Source organism: Ambystoma mexicanum, chromosome 1p (genome assembly GCF_040938575.1).
Source record: "Ambystoma mexicanum isolate Mex_15411 chromosome 1p, UKY_AmexF1_1, whole genome shotgun sequence".
Taxonomy (NCBI): Eukaryota; Metazoa; Chordata; class Amphibia; order Caudata; family Ambystomatidae; genus Ambystoma; species Ambystoma mexicanum.
Window position 1 is genome coordinate 167069928 of NC_090921.1, and position 27160 is coordinate 167097087.

At 45.5% G+C, this 27160-nt stretch overlaps 1 protein-coding gene across 2 annotated transcripts in view; it reads right to left on the reverse strand.

The window, feature by feature from the left end:
• LOC138567616 (chloride channel protein ClC-Kb-like) overlaps window positions 1-27160 on the reverse strand; it is a 422777-nt gene that overhangs the window by 197750 nt on the left and 197867 nt on the right. For both annotated transcript variants that reach the window (XM_069646042.1, XM_069646032.1), the window contains exon 7: window positions 20605-20730. In XM_069646042.1, the coding sequence (XP_069502143.1) occupies window positions 20605-20730 (126 nt within the window). The remainder of the gene's footprint in view (window positions 1-20604; window positions 20731-27160) is intronic.

Sequence of the window (27160 nt, forward strand, 5' to 3'; positions counted from 1 at the left end):
TGCAGTCTGTGATCTATTTGAACGACTAAGTCTATATAGTCCGAACAATCTTGTGGGGGATTCACTACTTGGGCTAACACATCTTTGAGCTCTCCACGTAGACCTCTATAAAACAGCGTAATCCTTTTGTCCTCAGGCCATTGAGTTTCCACTATCAGTCTGTTGAAAGACGCAATATAAGCCAAAAGGTCTTGATTACCTTGTCGCAACGAAAGAAGCTCATTGTCCAAGGCCTGCCCCTGTGAATGTCTTGCGAACAGTTTTTCCATACTGAGCTGAAAAGCTTGAAAATCATGGAGGACCGGATCATCTTGATTTACTAGAGGGATCGACCAGTCTGCCGCATTGCCACTAAGGTACGAAAGCACGAAAGCTACTTTAGCTTGATCAGTTGGAAAGGCTGCTGACCGGCATAAGAAATGCAACCGGCACTGATTGATAAATACTGCAAACCTCTTTGGGTCACCAGAAAATCGTTCATGCGGAGCCAGAGGTACATTCCCAGGTAGGTTGATCTGTACTGGATTCATAGAGGATGTAGAAGGAAGATTTCCCCCAGATGCGGGTAACGGGGTCTGTCCGGCTTGTGACTGTAGCAATTGTCTAGCGAGATCATCTGTTCGCTCCTTGGAAATAATCAGTTCCCTTCTTAGAGCGTTCGTTTCCTGACGGGCTGCATGCACTTCTGCCCTTAGTTCCTCAAGTAACTGGGCTAGCTGGTCGGTATCCGAGGTTTCCATAGCGCCTGGACGGGAGTTTTGTGGTAGGCTTTGCGTTCTGTAACGCTCACCTGATTCCCGTAGAGGCGCCGGTCTTGACTGGGCGTATACTGTATCTGCAAAGGTGATGTGTAACACACGGCTGGCTCTTTCGGCTGGACCTCTGTGCACTGTATGTCTGACTTGAAGGGTAAGATGTCTGCAGATAGAAAATATGGGATTAAGGAACTGGGTTATTGAATGTCTCTCTCTTCTTCCCTTTCTCTTCTCCTGTAGAACCCCAAAGGTTAACGCTCTCACCTTAGGTAAGTGAACGCCGTGCTCTCCATCTGCCTCGGGGCAGGGTGCTGTAACCAGTTTCTTCACTGGATAAGGGGAGCAGGCCTCTTGACTTCAGAGGACTGCTGTCCATCGTTTACTGCACGAACGGTAAGTTTCGAGTAATTCTAATGTCTTTAAAGTCTTTAGTAATGATGTTTCTTGTTTTGCAGGGTTCCGGCGATGGCGGATGACGGGCTGAAGTGAGTTGAAGATGGAGCCCGTGTGATGAATAGAAGCGCCTGGAAGCACATAAGTAAGCGCTTGTTGCCTGCTTCACGATGCGCTCTAACTGTCTTTTTATTTTGCAGGTACAAGTTCGGAGCGGCTGCAGGGTGCCGGAATACCCACTGGGTTAGATGTGGAAAGGAGTAATGGCACGTGAGTATTAAAGTTCCCCAATGTCTTTAAACGCACCTTGTTTTGTCTTTCAGATGCGGGATGCAGCGCCGAAGGCCTCCGGAGCGTGCGAAGAGTTGGTAAGCTTTTGTCTTTCAGATGCCGGAATGCAGCGCGAGGCGTTGGTGACAGCCGATGGACCAGGTAAGTGAAGAGCTGTCACTGAAGACCGTAATGCTAACCTGTTCTTTCTTGTCTTTATAGGTGTTGCTGAAGACTGGATTCAGGATGGTAAGCCTTTTTCCTTAGGCCCAGGATCAGATGCAGAAGACACGATGAGCGTTCTGCTGCAGAGGATGCAGAATAACGCAAAGCAAGATTCATCCATCGGGTGTGGTTTAAATAGCCTCCTGTAGTGCTTAGGTGTCTCCTTCCACAGCCACGCCTAGGTAAGAAAAGAGTTCCTGCTTTCCAGAAGAGTTCCAGTGTTCTGAATCTAGGGAGTGGCTCCTGCCCCACCCAACAGGAAAAGTAGTTCCAAACAGAAGAGGATCAGAGGCTCAACTGGCAGGCAAGTAAGCAGCATGGTCTGCTGCAGGTAAGTCCACCCAAGCATTATGAGCCCGGCGCTTCCAGCGCTGGGACTGGGCATATTTATGAGCCTGGTGCCACTGGCGCCAGGACTGGGTCCAAAAGGTCCCAATTGGGACTGGTTGGCACTCGGAACCTGGGTTATGGATCTGCTTCCAAGGGAGTTGGGAAAACCCTGACCTTTTGGAAGCAGAGATCATGACACTATCCCTGGCTCCTGCCAAGTCCAAATAATCGCGTGGCCCCAATAGAAGCAATTTATGGTTTACCAAGGACCTTCAAAAGTCCAAATCGTCTACGGCCAAGCTATTCCATCAATGGAAAGCCAACCCTAATATCCTCACCCAAGATGCATATAAATCTGCCGTTAAGGATTACAGATCAGAGTTTACGGCAGCAAAAAAGACTTACCACAACAATCAGATCCTCAACGCCAAATCTGATACTAAAGAATTGTTCAGGATCCTAAAAGACTCCGAATCTACCCCCGAACCTCAGGGACAACTTCCACCGTTAGATAATTCCTGGTGTCAACAAATCCAGAACGGAATGCACAATAAACTTCTTGGCATCAGAGCCGATATTGTGCAAAAACATGCTGCCAATCCGGAACCTGCTCATAGTAAACCTTTTACTAGAAATCCCTCAGTCACCGAATTTAACTTCCACTCAATCTCAGAGGCTGAATTAAAATCCATCATCGAACAACTCAAGCCCACTAAGTGTAAGGGCGATCCCTGCTCCTCCCTAATCATAAAATCTTGCCCCCCTCCACTGCTAAAAGCCATTTGTAATTTTGTTAACGCTTCCCTACGAGAGGGCTGCATCCATGACAACCATAAAACTGCCTGGATCACCCCCATTCTTAAGAAGCCCGGCCTCGCCCCTGATAATCCGCTTGATTATCGCCCAATCACCAACACACAATTCCTTCTGAAAATACTCGATCGAGTAGCTTATTCACAAATAGCCTCCCCTTTGAACCAGCATCCCATTCTAAATATCTTTCAGTCAGGCTTTAGGCAGGGCTATGGTACAGAGACCTCCCTTTTGGATCTCAAGTCACGCCTCCTTGCAAGTATGGATAAAGGCCTAGCAACTCTTCTCGTGTCTCTGGATTTATCCGCAGCATTCGACTTGGTTGACCATCCCATTTTGGTAGCCAGAATGGCAGAGGATGCCAATTTTTCCCCCTCCGCAGCATAATGGATCAATTCCTTCTTGGCTAATAGACAGAGCAGAGTCTGCGTCGGGGAATCTGAAGTGGACCCAATTCCGATTCTCTTCGGGGTTCCTCAGGGTGCTAGTACCTCCCTCCTGCCTTTCTAACATCTATACAGCTCCCTTATTTAAGATGCTTGAGGAAGAAGGTATCTCATTTTCTAACTACGCCGATGACACCCAGGCCCTAGTTCAACTCTCTGGAGTACACTCCCAGGATGAACAAGAGCTAAACAGAATCTTCTCCCTAATTGAAAACTGGATGATCGCCAATAACCTCGTGTTAAACAAAAGCAAAACCGAGCTCATGATCGTGGGCAACACCTTGCCAAATTGGACCCCATCTTTAAATCATTAGGCTAGGCCTAGTGGACATTTCTCCCCAACCTAAATTAAAAATGTTAGGCGTCATTCTGGATCAGTCCCTCAACATGAGAGCCCACGTTAGTAGCGTCATCTTCGCCTCCACCTACTATGTAAACCTTCTGACCCACTTAAGACCTTTTATCTCGCAGGCAAATGCTGAGACCATCGCAAGAGCCATAGTTGGGGCAAAGATCGATTACTATGGCAGTCTCCTGGTCGGCTTGGGAAAAGCTGACTCCAACAGACTTCAAGTAGTCCAGAACGGGGCCGTCTGGGTCGTCACGGGTCTGGTGCGGCGTGACCACGTCTCAGCTGCCCGACGTTCCTTACACTGGTTGCCGATCGAAGCCTGTGTTAAATTCAGAATTCTAATGATTGTCCTTAAATGCAGACTTGGCATAATGCCCAAATAACTGCAAGATCAAATCCAAGACAAAGCTAACACAAGGGTCCTTAGGTCTAGTAACCAGAACATGCTATCTCTTCTACGCTGCAAACGTAAGAAGGTGGAGAACAGGGCCTTTTATACTGCAGCACCCAAACTCTGGAACTCTCTTCCCCCCCATGCTCCGTCAGCAATCCTCGATCACTTCTTTCAAGAAGACCCTCAAGACTCATCTTTTCAACTAATCACTCATTCTCTCACTTACCTATTCTGACCGGATCCTATTGCATCCCGATGTAGTGATTTTCTTCCCCTTTTGCTTCATGTTCACATTTTTATGTATGTGTTTTGTCAAGTCTCGCGCCCTCACGCCTCAGGGTTCACGGCTGCGCATTAGAAATTGAATAAAAAAAGTAGTAAAGTATGACCAAGGTACACTGTTTTTCAGAGGCAGTGGTTGCATTAATTAAGAACTGTCATACTGACCTTAAATGTAATGGATATGTGATTGATGGTGCACAAACAGCGAGTAAAAAGACTAAAGCCTGGCAGAATAAGAACAAGTTTAAATCAATACAATCGAACAATTTGAAAATGCCGGCGGGGCAAGATGTAAACAACAACTCTCATTGGGAGTGGTTGTGTTCCTTTTTACAGCCCATGAATGGTAAAAAATTAGATCATATAACTGTTATATCCTGGAATACGCGGGGTCATAGACACTTGTTTGGTCCAAATGGATCGTATGACCTATTGGTGAATGCGGATATAATTCTGCTCCAATTAACTTAGCTACTTCAGAAGCTGGTATTTGATGGTTTTACTGTCTATCATAACCCTGCGAAGAAGGGGGAGAAGGGGAGACCATATGGGGGCCTTGTAGTCTTGGTTAGCAATGATATATATTCTGTGGAATGTCTTCAGGAAACTCCTAATGCTAATTTGCTGATGGTTGAGATACATCTTCAAGGTGGTCAAATAATTGTTTTCGTTAATCTGTATGACCCACCAGGGGAAGGTTATACTAGCGATATTCAATTGAATTTATATCAGTGTATCTCTGCTAGATATGTGGCGGAAGGGGAGGCTAATGTTTTAGATGGTGGCGACTTTAATGCAAATAAGCTGTAAGAATATCAACATGACATGAAGTCAACTCTCCAAGTTGGTGATCATATGCTGATCTAAAGCCTGAGAAAGAGAGGATGCCACAAGCTAGGTGACAAGCAGGAATATTATCCTTTCATCATAGAGCATCAGCTAGGACAACTCCCAGTCTACTGACTGTGAGAGAACGGACAGCCAAGGAATAGTAAGACATTGCACTGGAACCACCTGCTCCCAGTCATGGATGAGGTTGAGCTGAAACCAGAAGTGACTGATGAAGAAGCGGGCAAGGGGCCGGGTACAAGCCAGCAGCTACTGCGCGCTGAAAAGCCAGAAGAAGATCCTTCAAAGGCTCAATCTCTGGAAACTTCTCAAGCTACTGAGACCGTGAGACCATTGTGAGGGCAATCAGTTTAGCACCTACTGAAACCAATGGTTTAATCAGAAACTAGTGGGGTCCCTACACTGATCCAGATACCACTCCTAGGGTGCCTGAAACCCATCCTGAGAGTGTTCCTATTGAGTCCAATCCAGATCCTTCTCCAATTGCCCCTGCCACTGTGGATGTGGCATAGGAACCCTTACCTGTTCCTCCACTGGAAGATAGGGGCCCTGACCTGGCTCGGTACGCAATGCTGGGTTAGGAGGAAACCCTGGACGTTGCCATGGATGTCCTCTGTCGTACCACCAGGGAGAACAGACATGTTGTGAAATCAACTCACAATTCACCTGGGGTTCAGTGGGAGTTTACCATACCCCGTTCCTTCCCAGTTTTCCATTCTTCCTTCTTTAGAGCAGGCTCCTAGGAGATTGGGGGTACTGTGGTGGTGCCTGAGATTCAGGGTACTGGGTGGCAACCGGTGGCCTGTTCATCAAAATAATGGTTAGATAAGTTTATAGAGCAGTCCCAGGCCATCCTCAGGGCCGGGGATAGTGCAAAGGGGGAGCATGTAACCCCTTACAGGGGTAAAAGAAAAAAAAACAAAGGATTGTAACCGTAGAGTAGAGGACCCTCTTGCGTGACTTCACAAGGGATCTTTTACTCTAAGTAAAGAAAACAAATGTTGCAGGCGCAAGCAGAGTGCCGGTGGACAACGGTTGAAACCCTCAATTGGTTTAAGGGCTCCCAGCTCCGTGCTGTTGACCTCTGCTGCCCAGGCCTTCACCGAGGCACTCCCTGACAAGCAAGGGAGCACCCATGAGCACTGCCACTCCCCAGGTCGTATCAGGTAATAATGTCCCCATACATAACATCCCCATGCATAATATCGCCGGGAAGAAAAGCCACTGGCGACATTATATGGTGACATTATGTATGGGGACGGGATGCAGGGATGAACCCTGCTCCCCTTGTAAAAAAAATCAATATGGGAACGGGTTGCGCAGATGACCACTACCTCCCTTGAAAAAAAAATAAGAATTGGATTGCACGGGTGTCCCTCGCATGTTCAATGTAATAATGTCTCTGCAAAAAACAGCTACTGTTTTGTCAGGAGACATTTTTGCAGGGACATTATTATATGGCACACCCAGGTGGCCCACTGTCACCGCTGGCTCTGGGCATTCATAATTACAGGCGCGCCCCAAAATGGGAAACGCCCAATGTTTTCAGCCCTCCTGGGCTGCATAAAATTGAAGGAGCCGCTCCTTGTCAGGTAGCTCACCAGGACTTCCTGTGCCAAACCTGGCAGATGCTGTAGGGCCCCTCACAATGCATCAGATTGCTGGGCTGCACCTTGCATACAGAGCCTAGCCCAAGTAAAAACTTTGGGGCCACCACATATTGCTGTTGCCTGTTACTCAGAAGTGCTTACCAGAACCATCTCAAGGGAGTGTCAAAACCAAGAAGAACATCCACAAAGAGCAACAGCAAAGACCTTCAGATAGCCGTGGCCAGGTTGTCTCCAAAGTAAGGTGTTTTTATATATAGTTTTTTGTACAGTGCACTGTATGGACTTTCTATATATTTTTTTAATACTTTAAAAAACATTTTTAATATTTAAACTGCCTCTTTTTATATTTTTGTATTTAAGGTTTAGATACGCAGCTGCTTAGGTAGTTATTTGTATATAGTGTCTCGTGAGCTTCCCCCTTTTTTGGCCAACATCCTCAAAAAACCTGTAAGAACTGTACTTCAGTATTCCCTTGCCCACATTTCCTTTTGTGTGCCAGTTAATTTAACCTAGTGTCATCTTTCCTTAGAGGTATTTGGGGAAAATCCTGCCCTAATTTTTTACTTTTCCTCCGATGTCACAGCGGAGCTCACCAGGGTGATCTTGGACCAAGGCAAGTGGGGCAGGCTGGAGACAGGTATGAGGCGGGTCAAGTAGTCAGTAAAGATAAGTATATTGGGTGCCTGCCTACACCTGTCTCCATATAAAGTGCGTGGTACGATCCCTCTGCTACATTTACATCTGCTTTTTTTCCTTTGTTACCTTTTATTTATCAAATTTGCAAGTATGATAGTCAATTTGGGTCCAGTCAAGAGCTTTTTTCAAGCCCTTTTAAATGCATCATAACTTTCTTGGTGTATTGTATTTATGACCCAATGCTCCAACCACAAGGCTGTCAGGACTAAACTGCACTGATGAACACTAAAAAGGTTGATACCAGGTATGTAGTTGTCCTAACAGCTTTGCGAAGTGTCTTGTCTTGGGTTGATTAAGCTAGGTGTAAAGTTGCACTGCCCTCTAACACAAAGAACATTTCCTGGACAAAATGGATCGCATTTGGGATCATTTGCATACCTACACTGCCTTGCTGACGTGGCTCAGAACAGGAGGTGAACTTCCAGCGTTGGCTACTAGGTGGTGTTGTGGAATGTGTGACTTGGCTCAAATTGACTATCCTACATTACCATTTCAGGTGAAAGTTTTATTTCAAGCCCTTTTTAACCCACCATAACGTTCTTGGAGTATTTATGAAATGTATAAAGCTCAGTCTCATCCCATGAGTATCAGCACTTCTGTATGTCCTTCAAATTATATGCAAACTCTCAGGACCTGAAATACCACAATTTGTATTAAAAAAAGAAGAAAACAGGAATATCAAAAGGCTGCAAGCTTTACGAAAAGACAGAACGGTAGGAAGATGACTAACATGAGGCGGTAAACAATTCCAAGCACGGGTCGAGGCAGAAGAAAAAACGTATGCAGCGAATCATGCCCGCTTAAACCTGGAATCAGAAAGATGGAAAATGTCCTGAATCTGGTGCTTTCATAGCAGCTCAGTAATCTAGCTTGCCTAAAACAATGGCTTTATAAGTAGTACAGCAGATCTTGAAAAAAGTGTGAAGGTGAAACACTTGTGTATAGGCGCGTTATAAATGACATATCATATCATATCATAATAGGAAGGCAGTGAAGGGAGAGAAGAGAAGGTGAGATGTTCAAATGCCCGTACATCGCAAATAACTTGAGCAGCAGATTGCAAAACTAACTTCACGAGAGGTCATGAAGAAGCCTGCAGGCCTGTCAAATTACCCTTCCAGCTGTCCAGACAATCTAGATTCAACGCTCCTCATTATGATTTTAGCGGTATGGCAAAAAGGGCAGTAAAATGGCAGTAATTCTGTTACTGCCTCTTTATTGCTACTGAGAGGAAGGGGGGACGCTTAAGACCCCCCCACCTTATTCCTGTGCTTCCCGAGTGGGCCCAGTCATGGCTGCTTCAGGTCCAGGGCCCCGGCCCTGGCGCCCTCATGCGGGAACACCCCCGGGAACCATCACCCCTTTCGTACAAGTACACCCATGGGTGCTGCCATATTCCCGTGCATGCCCTTGTACAGCTAAACCAGGACTCCATTTTGTAACATGAAGACTCCATTTGCCAACTGCGAAAGGACATTCAGATTTTACCCCAGTCTGTAGCCATCTTTGTTAAGCGCACAGCCAGCGCGGCTCTCCCCCCACCACCTCCTCTCTGCCGTCCACATAACTGCCTGGTTCCCATGAGAAGGCTGGCAGCAGGAATGCAACAAAATCCACACTGTATCACTTGCTGTCCAACTCCCTCCATTGATTCAGATGCAGCCCAGGGGGGAGAAGGCGAGAGCCAGGGCTATCTGTCTCTGTAAACCTGCCCTGCACCCCACAGACCTTGGCCATAAAAACCTAACCCCCGTGTACCCCAGAGCAGAGTCAACAACCAAAAGAGACCCATAAATCAGTGAACATATTTTCCCTTCTGACCTACATGAGCGAAAGGATGTCTTATCAGTGTATGTAAATTCATATAAACCTGCTGATACCTTAAAAAGGATAACGAGTAAACAATGTAAATACATATACGTGTGTCGCTGGAAGTTCATATGCTAACCTGTTATATTGAAGGTACAATATATGTTGACTTATAATGTTGATGAACTTTAGACCTGTGCACGTTCGTACAATGCTACCTCATTGTTGATAATACAGAATGTAATTGTATGCATGCCATAGAAAACCTCATATGAACCTTAGTCGATCTCGACTGCCCTTGTTGTGTGATCATTAGTTAGCAATTTCTCCCGTACCATCCCGTTTTAGTGTCATGACATTGCCCAAATTGCATGAAGTTAGAAGATGCCATAAGTGTATTTCTCTCAAATAAAGAACTAGCCAAATATACATGAGGTTGTAACCCGTTACGTGTAAATATAAAGGCCTCCAGCCATTACATGGTGTGAGACCAAAAGCCATGAAAAGGTGGCCTAAACCCATCTCTGAACACCCCGGCCTCATACAGAGTTATGTTGTTTGGACACCTAGTCATTGCAGCCCCTCCAAGGAAGGACAGGTCTAAGATTAAATGTATTTTTTGTAATCCAGTCACAGCAACCATATACCCCAGCTTCCCCTTGTTAATATTGAACGAATACCCGCAACCGTACATTGACCCTACAACCCCAACCCCCAACTCAGAATTCGAATATGTTTGGACAAGAAAGTGATATCCCTGATAGAAACATATAATTGATGTTCAGTAATGAATAAGCATGCCTTGTTTTTACACATGCAGCCTACTGGCCTTGCTGCCAGACGAGACGATCAAATGTATGAATGGACGAGAATGTGTGGCCACAAAGCCAAATGTTACAGAAGTAGGATATTGATGTATCAACCCATCGGATGTCGGACAGATGAGCCCAGCTGAATGTTTGACCCCACGTATCACATCATCTCGTCACATGCCCGTGGACCAATCAGCCATCACCGACCATATAGCACCCATGGGTGCCTCCTCTTAGTGACCAATCCTGATCAAACATGTGCCCCTTAGGCCTCCCCCTTTCTGGCGACTCAACATGTGTATAAAAATGAATTCTAACATGTTTTCTGCAGAGCGGTCTCGGCGTGAGCAGAGTAGATTCTGTTTGCCCTACTTTAGATAAACGGCCTTTAATCGTACCATCACTTGGTCTTATTCCCTCCTGGGATGTACCTTTATTGACTCGGTTGGGTGATTTTACCAACGGGCCTTGGGGGCCTCTCACCTTCACTACGATACCGCGCAAACCGTATTCTGTATGTGGAGATCAAGTGGAGAATTCATCCCCTGCAAAAAACTGGAGATAGATCCTCCACTTACACTGCAGAATTACCACTTGCTGTAAATCCACCCAAAAATCTACATGAAGCCCAATGGACTCCAAAAGAGGGGAATTTATACCGCAGTACCGTCACTCATAATCCTGCAGTAATGCCACAGGACAGAGTGGCGTGATAGTAAACAATATTGGTATGATATGACACGTCATTTACAAAGTGCCTGTACACAAGTGTTTCTATGTGCGACAAGACCAGGTAGGGAAGACAGGCAGGACAAGACAAAAAATCTTTCTAGGCCGTGTGTCATTCAGATCGTGCAGGTGCGACAATGCAAAGTGCCGGGGGAAGGTGAATGGGGAAGTGCCAGGGAGAGGCAAGGGGGAAGTGCAATCAGGGCAGCATTGCTCTGAGTAAGTGCAGCCAGGGCAGCGCGGCTCTGGGCTAGTGCACAGAGGCAGGGGACTGTAGATGTTACAGATACAGTCCCCCCAAAAAGCGCAGCAGGCCCGGGAGCAGTGCAGGGGGGAAGAGAGATCAGGGGGGGCCCGGTACCAGGTGAGACTCTGAGGGTAATCAAGTTACAAGTCGACGCAGCGACAGGTAGGCCAGCAGGGGGGGTAGAGAAAGTAAGCTGAGGAGAAGAGGAAGGTCTTGAGCTGCTTCCGGAACTTGAGGTGGTCCGGATCAAGTTTGAGAGGAGCACAAAGGACTTTCCAGAGGGAGGCACCAGCAGAGGCGAGAGATCTACCCCACTCTCTGCCTGGAGAAACATCTGACCCTCGGAGAGTTGAAGGTAGCAGAGCAAAGGGCTCGAGAAGGAAAGTCGTTTGGAAAAGAGTTGGATGTAGTGCAGGTCCCGGCCCCACAAAGCCTTGTGGACAATCTAGAGGGTCTTCAACTTGATCCTAGCAGCCCCCGGGAGTCAGTGGAGAGATTTCAAGACTGGAAAGATACGGTCCCTGGGCTTGAGGCCAAGGATAAATCTTGCTGTGATAAATCGTGAGATGGTGATAAATCGGGAGATTTACTGCCAAACTCGTAATGAGGCCCAATTTCTGGGCAGTGGGTATTATTTGAACTTAATTTGACAGTCTTCCTATTTGAACTTTATGGTATTTGTAAATCACCAATTAAGATAATCTTATCGTTGTGATATACAGATAATTCTAAAATGTAAAACCTCAATGTACACACTTTGCAAATGTCCTGAGATTATGAGTTACAGTTCTTCTGAAGTGCACATGGTCCTTGAGAGGGGCAGGTATTCTTCCGATGTTGGGTGTGTACAATTATACCTCAGGCTAACTGAGGCTTTACTATCTGGGTCTTGCACCTGGTCCCAGGTGTAGTAGTGATCTTTGTTAAATCGGATTTCGCCATTGACACCCAAGGGATCCATATTAATATACAAATAACAGCAATAAAACTTTCCCAAAGAGATAACGCTAACAAACAATCATTAAAACAAAATCATGGAATTAAAATGCGCACAAAAATGTGCATTCCAAGCTTTAGGCCTAAATTAATTTAGACCGATGACACAGGGCTTCTTTTATGTACTTAATCAAACTAAAGATAACATTTGTATTGTTACAATTCATTATTAAAACAGTGCTTCCATATAAACTCTAATATTACTGTTATGATGTTGCTGCTCACGTAGCAGCCTGAGCCACCTAGCACAGTGAAGCTGGATGGCATGGAATGTTATGTACCTCTGGTTCCGATGAGGTCATAGAGGTTGCAATGTACAGCACTACTCTCAGTGTTCTAAATGTGTCAGTTAATCTTGTCTGTGTCACTGTAGGGAGCCCTTGTTGTTGTTGGGGGTCTTTTCCCTTATTATCCTAAATAAACGTATGTATGAAGACTTACCAGTGCCCTTTGATGACTTCGCAACAATGGCGACGAGGATGGGATAACTGAAGACCCCCAGCAACCATCCTGAAGACACTGCCGCTCCGCTGTTTCCCCCCAGCGTGGTAGTGGCAGTTTGAAGCTGAACTGAAGCCAGTCCTGAAGAACTGAAGCCCCATCGTGTGCTGGCCGCTCCGCTTTGCCCCAGCATCGAGCGGCCACCAAAAGTCCGGCAGCATTCCCCCTATCAAGTAAGTGCGCCGCCCGCCTGGCTCTGCGAACTGCTGGCCTCGATCCGGTAATTCGTGTTCTTGTCCCCGTTTCGTCACATCGCGCCTGCTGCACCGCGTCCTGGTTGAGTGGGGTAGGCCCTCACTGGCACCCCGGACGGTGTCTACAGAGGCCCGCTGTTGGGTTTGAACGTATCTTCGGCTTGAACACAAAGATACGGAAGAAAAGGGAGAGGCGCGGTTGAGCCGAGGAAAATTACCACGCAGCTCCTAGTAGAAGCGCATTCTCCAGAGAAGAGCCGTGAGTGAGCCGAGGATAATTACCACGCAGCACCTAGTGTAAGCGCATTTAACAGTGGAATCTACCACACAGCTGCTAGTTAATGCGCACAGCAACCCTGAAGCTTAGGAACAGATGCCGCATATCTCTTGGTACAGGCGCGTGTAAATATTCCACAATGGAAAGAAAGTGCATTTGATATTTATTTCATTGTGCATTGGGCTCACACTGAAGAGTCAAGAGTGGTAGGACCTGCCGCTGTCACACTGAGGATGAAAGCCATACAAATCGTGCATTTGGTGAAAGGCGAAATAGTGAGAACTTGTGCACGAGGGGGGGAAGCCAACCGCCAGCTCCTCAGCGGAGAGGATAAACAGAGGAGGGGAGCACAGGGAAAGCAGAGGAGTAAAATACTCCCCAGTGTCACAGAGAGGGAGAAGGACGAGCAGCGGAGCAGAAGGCAGGTCTGGAGTGTCCCTAAGAGGAGTGTTCTTCCTGAGAACTAAGTATGGCAGGTTTGCCGGGGATATCTGGACCACCGATATTTATGCTGATACCGGGAGCTGCAAAGATTCCATGGGCTCAATGGTGCAAAGGATTTGCACATTACTTAAAGGCTGCCGGCGGAACGTCATATTCTAGCGAAAGGAAGTTGGCACTATTGCTGCATTTCTTGGGGTATGAAGGCCAAAGAATTTATGAGACTCTTCCACAACCAACAGGAGATGGTAGTGAGGGTGATGCTGGGAATAAATTTGACTTAGCTTTAGTGAAGCTGGACAAGCATTTCAACCACCAAACCAGCACAATACTGGAACGATATCATTTCCGCATGAGGATGCAGGCCCAGGGTGAGTCGGTTGAGGAGTATGTGACAGCCCTGCAACACTTAGCATTGACTTGCAAGTTCCAAGGAACATTCGACGAACACATTCGTGACCAGTTTATGACGCACTGTAGATCTAATAAAATACGCGAAGAGTTGTGGTTGAAGGATGACCCCAACCTGGATGAGGTATTAGATTTGGCGAAAGGAGTGGAACATTCATTGGCATGTGTTGCGAAACTGTCAAAAAGTGAAACTAATGATCCCAAGGAAGGCAAGAGTGAAGTATTGAATGTAGGAGATAACAAAAGCAAAAGAAGAGGAAAGAGCAAGCAGTCGAATAAAATTGGGGGTGAGGAGAAGAAGAACCAGGAGACAGTGCAGAGATCTGAGAAAAGAGAGGATAGACTATGTTTTCGATGTGCTAGTGGGACGCATTTTGCTTCATCCATTGCATGTCCTGGCCGTAAGGCAACATGTGCAAAGTGCAAGAGGAGAGGTCATTTTGCGAACTGTTGTAAGAACTACCAGTTTGGACAGTCAAGTCAAAGAAAAGTTCTTTATGTAAATGAAGAAGAGGACGGCAGATCGTCGGACGAAGAAGTGATGCTTCCAGTGCCAAATGTCATCGTCAATACTGTTAATGTTGTGATGGGTGGCGATCAGGATGATTGTGAGCGGCCGTATGCGACAGTGAATGTGAATGGTCGTGACGTGTCTATGATGGCGGATTCAGGCTCGAAGATAACTTTAGTATCCAAAAATGTGTTTGCAAAGGAGATGTGTGGAGCGGTAGATCGTTTGATTCTTCCGGATATCAGTCCCGGAGGTACAATCAAGACAGAATTGGGTTGCTGGGTTATGAGTGGAGTGAGTTTGAGTTCAAGGGAAGGAGATGTAAAGGCAAATTATATGTCACTAGGAAGGGGCAATCATTATTGGGATGGAGAGAACAGAAGAGTCTGGGTATCCGTTTGGACCCCAATCATCCTGAACAGGTGCTCTAAGTGTCATTGCCGTGCACAGAATCAAGCAAGTATGTGATAGTGAGTTTTCGAGAAAAGTTTGGGGAAAGTGAAAGGATTTCAACACCAGATTGTTCTAAAAAGGGGTAGTTTGCCAGTCGTTGCAAAACTTAGGCCAGTACCATTCACTTTAAGAGAAGGGGTAAAAGATGAGCTCAAGAAGTTGCTACGAATGGGTGTGATCGAGAGAGCAGGAGGCGTGGAATGGGTGTCACCGGTTGTTGTAGTAAAGAAAAGTTCAGGTGATCTGAGGTTGTGCATAGACATGCGCAAGCTCAACAAGTGCGTTATGGTTGACAGGCATCCTTTGCCAAACATGGGTGAGATGTTAACCATGGTGGGCAAAGGGAAAGTATTTTCAAAACTTGATATGGCGTCGGCATATCATCAGGTCAGGTTGACGGAAGAATGTAGGAAAGTTACAGCTTTCATAACTCATGAGGGTGTATTTCAATTTAGAAGAATGCCGTTCGGGCTGGTGTCAGCTTCATCAGTATTTCAAAAAATTATGGATCGGTTACTTGGATGTGTAAAGGGAGTGTTTTGCTTCCAGGATGATGTGCTGATATGCGGAGAGACATTGGAGGAGCATGACAGAAGTTTGCATGCGGTCCTGAAGATCTTTGAGGATAGAGGCATCGCTTTGAGGGAAGAGAAGTGCAAATTTGCAGTACCCAAGGTAGATTACCTGGGTCATGAGGTATCATTTGAAGGGGTGAAACCCAAGGAAAGCATTATCAACTCCATAAAAGAAATTGAGAGGCCAACGACCAAGAGTGAACTTCGTTCATTTTTAGGCATGGCGGAGTTTTATCAGAAGTTCGTAGTGAATTATGCTGCAAAGGTCATGGAGATGAGAAAAATATTGAGGAAAGGTGTGGATTTTGTATGGAGCCGTGAATGTGACGTAGAGTTTGTCAGGATCAAGGAGGAAATAGATATGGCGAAACCTTTGGGATGTTTTGATACTAGGAAGTTGACGATTATTACGGTGGATGCAAGTGAGGGCGGCCTGGGTGCTGTTCTAGCTCAGAGACAAGATGATGGATCGGAAATTATAATAGCTTATGCATCACGTGGTTTGAAAGGTGCGGAAGTACGTTATTCGGTTCTTGAAAAGGAAGCCCTTGCATGTTACTGGGCGGTGGAGAAGTTTAAAAATTTTGTCTGGGGTGTGGAATTTGTGATCCGCACGGATCAGAAACCGTTGAAAGTTATTTTTGAGACGAAAGGTCTGGACAAAATATCACACAGGGTGGCTGGATGGGTTACCAGGTTGCAGGCCCACAGGTTCGTTATGGAAGTAATTCCTGGGAAAGAAAACACATTAGTGGACAGTTTGTCGAGAGTAAAGGTTCATTCCCGGGACAGGATAGAGGATGATGACATGGAGATGGTGTTTGTGAGTACAGAGGGTATTGTATCCAAGGAAGAGTGGTTGGAGGAGATAAGGAAGGATGTGATATTGAGAAAGGTGATATCGTATGTTGAGTCCGCAGTTTGGCCAAGCAAAGCAGCATTATTAGAGGAAGAAAAACCCTTTTGGGAGGTAAAAGATGAATTGTCGGTTGCCGATGAGATATTGTTTAGATGGGAAAGGGCAGTGGCTCCCAAGGGGATTCGGGGAAGGATTATTGATCTGGCGCACAGTGGTCATATTGGTATTGCAAAGACCAAGGGAGTATTGAGAACGGATTACTGGTGGCCTGGTTTTGACAAGGAAGTTGAAGTTCGGTTGGGCGAGTGCCAATTTTGCCTCAGAAGTGGTAAGGGGGTAGAAGATAAGAAGCAACCCCTAGTGGATGTTGGAGTTCCTTCAACGGTTTGGAATGATATAGCCATGGACATACTAGGACCTGTCGATTTGGGATATGGTCGGGGAAGATTTGTTGTTGTGGTGGCTGATCTATTTTCTAGGTGGGCGGATTTAGAGTTGTGAGAGAGATAACGGGAGAAAGTATGGTTAAAGTATTGCAGGAGATTTTTGCAAGTGAGGGTCTCCCAGGAAGTGTTCTTACAGACAATGGTACGCAATTTACTGGTGGATGATTTCCCAAGTATTTAGAAAAATGTGGTGTGAGTCATAAGAGGGCAGCTTTGTACCATCCAGAAACAAATGGAGTTGTTGAGAGGCTCAACAGATGTGTGATGGAGAGCATTTGCATGGGGGAAGAGTGTGGATTTGACAAGTTGGCAACTATTCAGAATAGGATGTGGGCGTTACGTATGGCCCCCCATGCCACCACCGGACTATGTCCATTCGAGCTCATGAGAGGTCGAAAACCTTATTCCATGGCGTGCCCGCCTTGGTTAGGCAGAAGCAGGGAATCTGATGTGGTTGTCAACGAGGTGAGAAGAACTCTCAAAAAGAAGAAGAGTGAGTGGGTCATGCGGGAAAACAAGAGGAGAGGAAGGAAGGAATTGCGTGTGGAGTGTGGTGACTTGGTAAGGATAAAGAAAGGAGTTGTGAGAAAGAAGGGTGATCTGTTGTATTCCGACCCAGTTAGAGTTGTAGCTGTGTTGAAGGGTGCAGTGCGTGTGGCCGGTGGCCAGGTTTGGAATATGAATAGAGTTGCCACAGTGAAAAGAGGTAACGTGTGAAACATCTTATTGTGAAGGAGTTTATTAAAAAGAAAGGGAGATGTGTTATGATGTTGCTGCTCACATAGCAGCCTGAGCCACCTAGCACAGTGAACCTGGATGGCATGGAATGCTGTGTACCTCTGGTTCCGATGAGGTCATAGAGGTTGCAATGTACAGCACTACTCTCAGTGTTCTAAATGTGTCAGTTAATCTTGTCTGTGTCACTGTAGGTAGCCCTTGTTGTTGTTGGGGGTCTTTTCCCTTATTATCCTAAATAAACGTATGTATGAAGACTTACCAGTGCCCTTTGATGACTTCACAACAATTACATTTAATAAAATATGACTTTAACCGCTCCCTTCTTAAATCAATATATCTTTTACAAATTAGTAGGAAGTGACCCAAATCTTCATACGCTGTCATTTTGTAATGGTATCTCGGATACTTTCATTATTATTATTATTATTATCATCATTAGGGTATTTATTGAGTGCGGCCCTAGCTTCGGAAGCAACGGTACACCTTACAATCACAGGGGGATGAACACAGGGAGGGGAGCAGATACAAAAGGAGCAGGGAGCTAACAAGGGAGAATGGGCAATTTGGAGCAAGGGATCTACAAGCAACCAGGGGTGGAGGCAGTGGTGAGCACATCACTGAATCTCAGGGAAGGTGGGGAGTGCTGTGTGTGTGGACCTAGGTGTTACGGCGGAGCCATCCCTTGAAGAGGAAGGTATTGAGCTCTTTCCTGAACCGTAGAAGGGATGGGGCAAGTCTGATGTTGACGGGGAGGAGGTTCCAGAGTCTTGGAGCATAGAAAGAGAAGGCCTGTCATCTTGTTCTTTCCTTCCTGCACCGCCATAATTCAAGACTGCACATTTCCTTACTTCTGGTGGATTGCAGGTCTTCAGAATGCTGAGTTTACCAATGAGGTAGCTTGGACATCTCAGGATGAAAGCCTTGTAGATGATGAAACAGGATTTGAAGATGATACAAGAGACTTGGCGCCCCCACTGCCCATCGTCTTTGGGCATTTACCTTCTAAAACACAGCCTTTAGCATATCCATTTTTTTTGCAAGGGCACAACAAGCAAAGATACTAAACATCTAACTTACATGCACAGTCATGTTAGTTTTAATTCATCAAAATACATTCACTTCATAATGCACCATTTCTTGAATCTGGAGCATATAAGCATGGTAATGTCAATTCTCATCCAAGTGCTACTACATATACAGAACATTATCTCAAAAAAGACTTGAATGTATTAGATCATTTAAGGGGTCATTATGACATTTGGGTCTGGCAGCCTTGGGGAATACGAGAGGGAATGGGGATATCTTAACCAAATATATAACTGTTCTTCCGTGAGTGGATGAGTTCCCTCTTTATTTGAAACCCTTCCTGAAGGCAATGATTTTACGTGTATGCCTAAAGCGTAGGGAACACATCATGGAAGCAAGGAGATCATTGCATTGGCTCCCGGTGAGGGAGCGGATAAGTTCACATTACTCACCATTGCGCACAAATGTCTTTTTGGCCATAGTCCAGCTTTTCTCAAAACAGAGACTATCGTTCAAGCAAAATGGACTGGTGCTCAGATCCATTGACAGTAAATTACTATCTGTGCCAAGAGTCAAACTCGAAACAGCTGGCAAATGGCCTTCAATTTCCTTGCTCCTGATCTCTGGCATAAGCTGCAAGCACAGCTATGACCAGAAACCTTGTTGGACCTCTTCAGGAAATTGCTAAAAACATTCTATTTTACCGAAAATTGTGTTTTTATACTGCCAATTGTTTTAGCTGTATCAGATTTTATGCTATCTTTCCCTCCGCCTTGTTAGTTGTGATTTTATTGGTTGGATCGCTGCTTTGGTATCTTTCTATCAGTATTTTATCTGCGTTTTAGTCTCTTTATCCTGGGATTTTATCATGTGCTTGGTTCTCTTATGTGATTTTATGTTGTTTGTCACAGTCCCCCATTTACCTATGGGCACAAGGTGTTTTATAAATGTTTAAATACATAAATCAATACATGATGTCTTCAGAGAATGTAAGGGAGTCTAATAGAATGTTTTTACTGTTTTCCTTTTTCTTTTTTTTATTGTTTATTGAATTTTCAGAAAGAAGAACATCAACACAATGTATACATAACAGGCAATTAATTCAAAACACATCCAGGTTATAACAGCAACAGGCCCATTAAATGATCAAATGCAAAAAAGGAAAAATCCTTAAGGAAGAAGACAAAACAAAAAACCTACATTGCAAGAAGAAAACAAATAAAAGAAAATAAATAAATATGGGGGGGGGCTAAACATACAAGTCATTAAAATCATCCAAAATGGCTGCATATTTACCATGTCACTGTTTATACTTGAAGGACACCTTCTCTATGCCAGTAAGGATAGATAAGCTGTGAAGCCAGTCATCAAATGTAGGCCTGGCATCACTCTTCCAATGCACAACATATGCTTCTTAGCCACCACAAGAGTTCTATAAACTCAAAAGAGCTCACCAACAGACCAGCCAATATCAGCTGGAAATAGGCCCAAAATACATAACATAGGCGTGCGAGGAAGAAAAAAGTCCCAGCACAAGGTCCATACACTGGAGAACTTCCCCCCAGTCCAAATGGATCTTCTGACAATACCAGAACATATGCAAGTTGGTAGCTGCAACGCTTTTACAATTGTAACATAACTCATCAAGACTCAACCTGCAGGACACCTAATTTCGGGGGACCAATAGATGCAATGATTGATCCTTTGATGCGTGAAGCCCAAATCTAAGTCGATCTTGAATCTGCATGCACCAGCACATATCCAAGACCATTCAATATCAGAGTTTGCAACCTAGGTCTAGGTCCCAGCGGTGTCTGCCACATGAAGACGGCAAGTTATATATGGCATGGAGTAAGTAGTTTATAGAGCAAAGAAGCTGACAGTGGCTTTTTCATTTTCTGTATGTTGGGATTTTTATCATATGATTTTAACATGTCTTTAGCACCCCTAACTCAAAAATAAATTCATGTTATTTTATATTGTTTTCAATGTTACATCATGAAACACTTTTTATGTGTTGAATTGCAATATTTAGAAGATGGTCTTATTGAAATGTGCAGAAGAAACAAAAATGTGTCCTTACAATTTGCGCATTTCCTATGACAGCATCATCTTCCCACTTAGAGGGATATGACAATAGTTGTGACTAAGAAATGCCACTAACCTCTTTCGTTGTTCACCACGGCTAGCAGACGGAACATCATAGCGGCACAGGTTGCTGCAAAGAATCCCCTCCAGTAATTGCGGACAGCAAAGTGCGTGGCAGTGGTCTCCACACTGAAGAGGACACCTAGGGAGGAGACAGTGAAATTGTGAGGAAACAATGTGCGAAGTGGCAGTTACCAAAATGTTAGACTTGACATGGGCCGTGTAACCGGAATTGGAAATCCGCAGAGAGAGAAAGATACAGTTTGAATTCCTTCTATTCAGTATTCCCATCAGAAATACTGTCACTCATTTAAATGTACTCGCGATGTACACACAGCTTCATAATAGTTGACTGAAGAAAAGATCACAAGGTCCATCTTGCCTGGCAATTTCCTTACCTGTTTCAGCATCTGGAGATGTTTTTTTTTCCCCCAACCAGTCATTCTCCTATTTTTCTGTTCCCTTACCTGCGTCCTACTTGACTCCCTGCCTCACTCTTTGCTCCACTCCCTGTTGAAAATAGAGCTGGGACCTCTGCTCTAGTTTTCACATCACATCTCGCGACCCTAAAATACACTCTTTAACATTTCTAAAGGGTACCTTTGTCTATACCCCGTTAACTGCATAAATATCTTATTCAAAGTTTTGATGGGTTGGTTTGGAGGAATCACAAGGGTTTTCTGAACCATCTATGAACTAAAGTGATCTTACAGCACAGAGTCAAAAGTCTGCAAGGCTTATTGATGTGAGTGGGCTCTCCAGATCTTCTCCTCCTGGGGGAGGATAGGATGACTTGAATTCCCCCATTATAGGCTAGTTGCCTGTTTTTGGAGGGAGCATGATGCCACACTGCACAATAGTCTACCGTTTCTAAGGTGCACTCTTAATATCTCTTTACTCCAGCTATTGATTTCTTTCTGCCTTCTCTCCCTCACCCCCTTCTCCCTCTCTCTAATTTTCTCTCCCTGTCTTTGTCGTTAGGACACTTTGCAATGCCTCTGCCATGTATGTTCCCTCTGTATTGCAAAGGAAATCATTGTAAACCCTGCTCACTCTCAAGCTGAAGAGGCCAGGGAGGACTAAAAACCTGTCTGAGGTGAAGCAAGCTGTTTTTCCTGTTACATTCCCTCTGAGAGGCTATTGAGCTGGGCACACTGCCGGTCCCATTTTTACATGAAACAAATTGCGTTTATTTCCGGGCCATTTACAAGTATGCAGCTGGGGCTTGCATTCTTTAAGGTGTCAAGCCATCAAGCTGCAGAAATTGGTCAACTTCATAAAGCCATATTGTCAAACTTAGTATCTATTTCAGTAAGTCCATGAGTGGTGGGGCAAATTGCAGTGTAACGACTTCTAGAGAGGCATTGAATTAGAAAGACCTTTCAAGCTAATGGGCATTGGCACACCGAGAATGCTTTCCTCTGCATCCGTAAATTCAGATCTGTTCAAAAGAAAATACTTTTCTGTAATGTTCTTGAAAATAGGGCATGAGGCGATATGCCATAACAACATGAGGCAGCAGGACTGCTTTATTCATTGGACGGCTACCCTGATGTACGCTGTATACAATGTGTGGCCACGTGCAGAGGTTTTATTTTAGTATAATGAGCTGTTGATGGTGAGGCTGTTCACTCCTGACTCCTGGACACCCCTGTGGGGACAGTTAACACATTAGGATTCATAGGCAAATCGTTTCAATTACCGCCAAACTCATTTACTGTTTCCGTCACTGGGTCCCACAGGTTTACCACGGGATTACAAGTGGTGGAAGGGCAGGGTCAAACTCCATTTTTGAAGTGCATAGACCTCAATGTGGAGTTCAGTGGAATTACTGCAAGCAGAAATTCTGACGTGGTAATTCTGCTGATATTTGTTCTTAAAGTGATGGATTTACCCCCAGCTTCATGCTAGAGGACCTCTACTTGAAGGTCAAACTTGTGGTTCTGCCGTATGGTAAAAATGCCAGTACTTTCATGTACAGCCGAACTTGTAATGATGTCCATTGTAATGAATATAATGTCCGACAAACTATTTATTTATTTATTTATTTATTCCTTTGTAAAGCGTTATAGCCCACAGGCATCAGGGTGCTGTTGCAGAACCCGTTACATACAAGCATCAGAGCAAACACATCTTAGGTTAGAGAGATACAGAGACCAGGGACGCCGGACTCAATTCTAGTGGATCTAGTTAGCAGGCTTAAGGAACAGTCTTGTCCCGGTACTGCTCGACAGGTAGCGACTTAGGCGAATAGCCAGGTTTTTAGGGCTTTGTGGAACGCCCAGTAGGAGGTTTCTACTCTTAGTGGGAGGGTGTTCCAATTGATCGTTGCCAAGTCGGGAAGCTGGAGCTTCCTCCACTGGCTCTTTTTACTCCTGGTAGGGACAGACGGTGGGCGTGAATGGCTTTGACTGGTCTGTTGGTTATGGATCTTACGATTTTCTGTGATAAGTAATGGGGTGCTGTCTTCAAAATGTATTTGTGTGTGATTGAAAGGATTTGAAAGATTATCCTTTCTCGAATTGGGAGCCAGTGCACTTTTTTCCTCATGGCCGAGATGTGGTCTCTTCTCGGAATGTTGAGCGCGGCTCGTAGGGCATTTTTCTGGATAGTCTGTAGTTTGTTTAAGTTCTCTTTGGAAGTTCCTGCAAATAATGCATTACAATAGTTTAATCTGGCCCCAGTGAAGGCTCTGGCAATTGTGAGGCAACTGGACGGTGTCAGGAAGTGTCTGGCAGCGTTGATAAGTTTGGCTATGCATGCTGCTGACAAGGTGACTGCGTTGACTTGTTTGGTGAGGGAAAGAGAGGCATCTATGTGGACACCCATCGTTTTTACTGATGCAGATATGGGGATCTGTATCCCATCAATGCTGAAGGTGGAGAATTGGGGGTCCAGAATTTTGAGCAGGGCTGGAGACCCCACTTTTAGGATCTCCATCTTCTCGTCATTTAGGCACAGGGAGTTTTCTCTCATGCAGGCTTCAATCGTTGAGTATACGCTGTTAATGGTGAAGGAGTCTCCCTTGTAGTTGCCTCACAGGGGGAGGTGGATTTGGGTGTCATCAGCATAGTTTGTGTAGGATATGCCGATGTCACCCAGAGATGGAAAAGGGGCTTACTGAAAATGTTGTAGACGCCGCAGGGGGTAGGTATGGGTAGTGCAATAGCCAGATCGGAGAACACTCTGGTGGATCTTCCCTCCCGGAAAGATGCTACCCATGATGTAGTTTCGGGTGAGAAGTTGGCCACATCTGTGAGGTGGTGGCATAAGGTGTTGTGGTTTACCAGGTCGAAGGCGGCTGAGAGGTCTAGTAGGAGGAGCGTGGCTTTCCCCTCATCTTTGAACACGTCTAGCTGATTTTTTAAATCAAGGAGTACTGATTCTGAGCTATGTCCCATTCTGAAACCCGATTGGTGCATCCCTAGGATGTGGTTGTCTTCTGGGTAGGATTGCATTTGAGTGTATGCTACCCTGTCACTGATTTTTAGTAGGAATGGTACCATGGTAATGAGGCGGTAGTTGTTTGGGATAGACGGGTTGAGTGTTGCTTTTGTTAGCAGTGGGAGGACCCAGGATTCTTTGAGGCTAGTGGGGACTTAGCTACTTGTGAAAGAAGCGTTGATGAATTTGGTAATGAATGATATTCGGGATTCTGCGCAATCTTTCATAATGTGATGTCCCCTTTGCACCTGGAAGGTTTTAAGTTTTTGAGGATGTCGGCCGTTTCTAGTTCCCAGATATCTCTAAAGCGGAATTGAGCTTGTTTCTTCTTGGTTTTCTGCTGGAGAGTACTGATTTTCAACTGCATGGCGATCTTACAGCACCAGGTCTGGAGTCGGGGGCTGGGGGCAAGAGGGATTTGAAGGTGATTCTAATTCCCTAAGGATTTTAAATATTTCCTGGGAGTTAGAGTTGGCATTAGCTATTCTTTTGTTGTAGGAGTCTGATTTTGTAGTAAGAATAGCCTGCTTGTATTCTATAGATATCCTGTTGAATGCATATTTGGAGGTGGCTGAGGGTGCTATTTTTTCCATATGGCTTCCACTTGTCTTTTTCTATTGCGCAAGATCTGGAGGTCTTCGTTGAACCAGGATTTGACTTGGCTAGCTGGTTACACTTTCCTCAGAAGTAGAGAAGCTACAAAGTTTACCACATTGGTTAGAGTGCTGCTGTAGGCATCAACTAATACTGTTCGGACCAGGAGGACCCAGGACCCAAACCCCTGCCCAGACAGCAAGTAAGCATGCACCAACATATGTTTACTCCCTCTGTCCCCACAGGCCATCCCCACCATCATCAGGCAATACCAACATCAACTTCTCTGGTGCTGGGGTAAGGACATGTGCTCCGTGGCACAGTAAGTTGTGCATTTGTAAAATTTATATTCTTGCGCTGCAGCGTGTGTGTGCGGTTTACCCGCAGCAGCACCTCCCTGACAGTGTGGTCCCTCGCAACTCCCTTTCAATTGTGCCTCACGTCCCCCCTTCTCCAGCCTCCTGCGTGGCGCCCACGCGCCCCCTTTGCTCTTCCTCATTGACTGCCCTGTTTTGCATTGTATTGCTTTGTGTTCTGCTATATTCTTTCTTCTTCTTTACATTTGTCGACTGCTTTGTTCTTTTGTATATTGTTCTGTGGTCTGCTGTGCTCTACCCTCCTCTAGGTTCTCTTTTTAATGACTGCTCTGTTCCTGAGGCCCTGGTAAGCTGATTTGCTTACCGGACTGCCTTGTTTTCTGCCTGCTCTTCTTTCTGATTTCTTGTATTCTTAGTCAATCGTCCACTATTGTCTTGTCTCTTTCTGTCTCATCTGCTTGCACCCCTCTTTGGGTCCTCCCCTAGTGTCTCCCCCCACCTATCCACTCCACCCCTCTTCCTCTCTCCTCTTCCCTCACCTACTTAATGGTGCTCTCTGTTTCTTATATCTTTTCAAACTGCTTCTCTAGCGACTATCCTGCTCGCCTCCTAAGTCTGGTAGGAAGAGGTTCAACAAGGATATCCTGGTCTCCAACCCAGGCCTCCCGATCGCTAACACCTATACCACTGCTTCCTCCAGACAGACCCTCACCGACATCCTCTTTGCCGTTCCCTCGCCAGACCTATGGACTCTTCATATGGTCTCTGTGCTCTCTCCTTTCTCTTCTTCTCCCATTATTGGTGGCACCCGGTGGGAGGCCCTCCTGTCCCCTTCCACTCCTCTAAGGTCATCATTAATGTTTACCTGAATGGCACCGTCTTGGTCCAATGCCCTCAGGCCAACCTTCTCCTCTTTGATAGACGCTCCCCATGCCACATCAATTTACTTTCTACTCCTGCTGTCCCTTCTCTCCCTTCTTCGGCTTCCTTGCCTTCCCCCTATAACCTCCTCCTTGGCTACATTGCCCTTTCCTCCTTACTCTTCTGCCCCCCACCCCTCAGGCTCCTTCTACACCTCTGCAGGGCGTACCTCTGATTTGTAACCCCCCCCCCGGAAGTCTTTCAAGGTTGGCAACCTTCTCCATATTGCCACTTTCAACTCTTGCTCAGCTGTCAAACACTCCTCTGACATCTGTCACCTTCTGGAAGAACTTGATCTCGATTTCCTCGGTCTCACCGAGACATGGTTCACAGCCAGCTCTGTCACGAGCGTTGACACTCTCCTCCCTGATGGCTACAAGATCCTCTCGGTGCCCAGATCCAACCGTTCCAGAGTGGGTGTAGCCTTGATCTTCCTGGAGTGGATTCCTGCCTCTGTCATTCCTATGCAGGCCTACTCCTCTTTCGAATGCCTTGTCTGCAGGCTCTCTCTCTCTCCTGGCCACTCTCGTACTGTGACTGCAGGGTTACTTATTTAGGTTATGTTGGTTATTCATTGGGAAGTGTGTTTGGTTGGAAGAAAATTATAATAATGGGATTTTGTGGATAATTGTGATGTATTACAGGTTGGGCCTTAACTTGCTTGTTTACAGTGTTATCAGCAGCCCAAACTAAGATGGAGGAACTAATCAGTGACTTCATTGGCTATCTTCAGATGAGTAGGTCAGGTTTTAGGAGGTTCCAGTTTTTAGGCCAAGGTCCTGAGGCCTAATCAAGAATTCAAGCTGGCAGGAAGAAACAGTTGTTGAGAAGCTAGTGGACAAGGCTGGCTGAGTGAAACAATCATCTTTCTTGAGATAAACAAATTTGTCAAGTACTTCTAACAAGATATTCAGAACTGTAAATCTTCTTTAATATTGAACTGTGTACATAATTATAATACAGTGCGTGTTGCATAGTGTGAGGAGGTCTAAACAATCTAAAGTGACCTGTTTGTTTTTTCGGACACGGCGGACGTCATTTTTCCTCTCCAGGTGACATGTAGTAGTGAGCTGCGAGCCGTACTTTAATATTTGCAGAAGCTTTTGGATACCATGCATGACGTGTGTCTATTTCTTGAATGTTCGCTATGTTTGCCAGCTGAGCAAGAGGTTCCCTTCTTTCCCTCTGGCGGACTTGGAAAGAAAGGCTTGTCAGTTTCCTCTGACGCTGGCAACAGATGTATGATTCGCGAGCGTGGCTTCAACGACTGAAGCAATCTTGTTTAACAGTCTAATC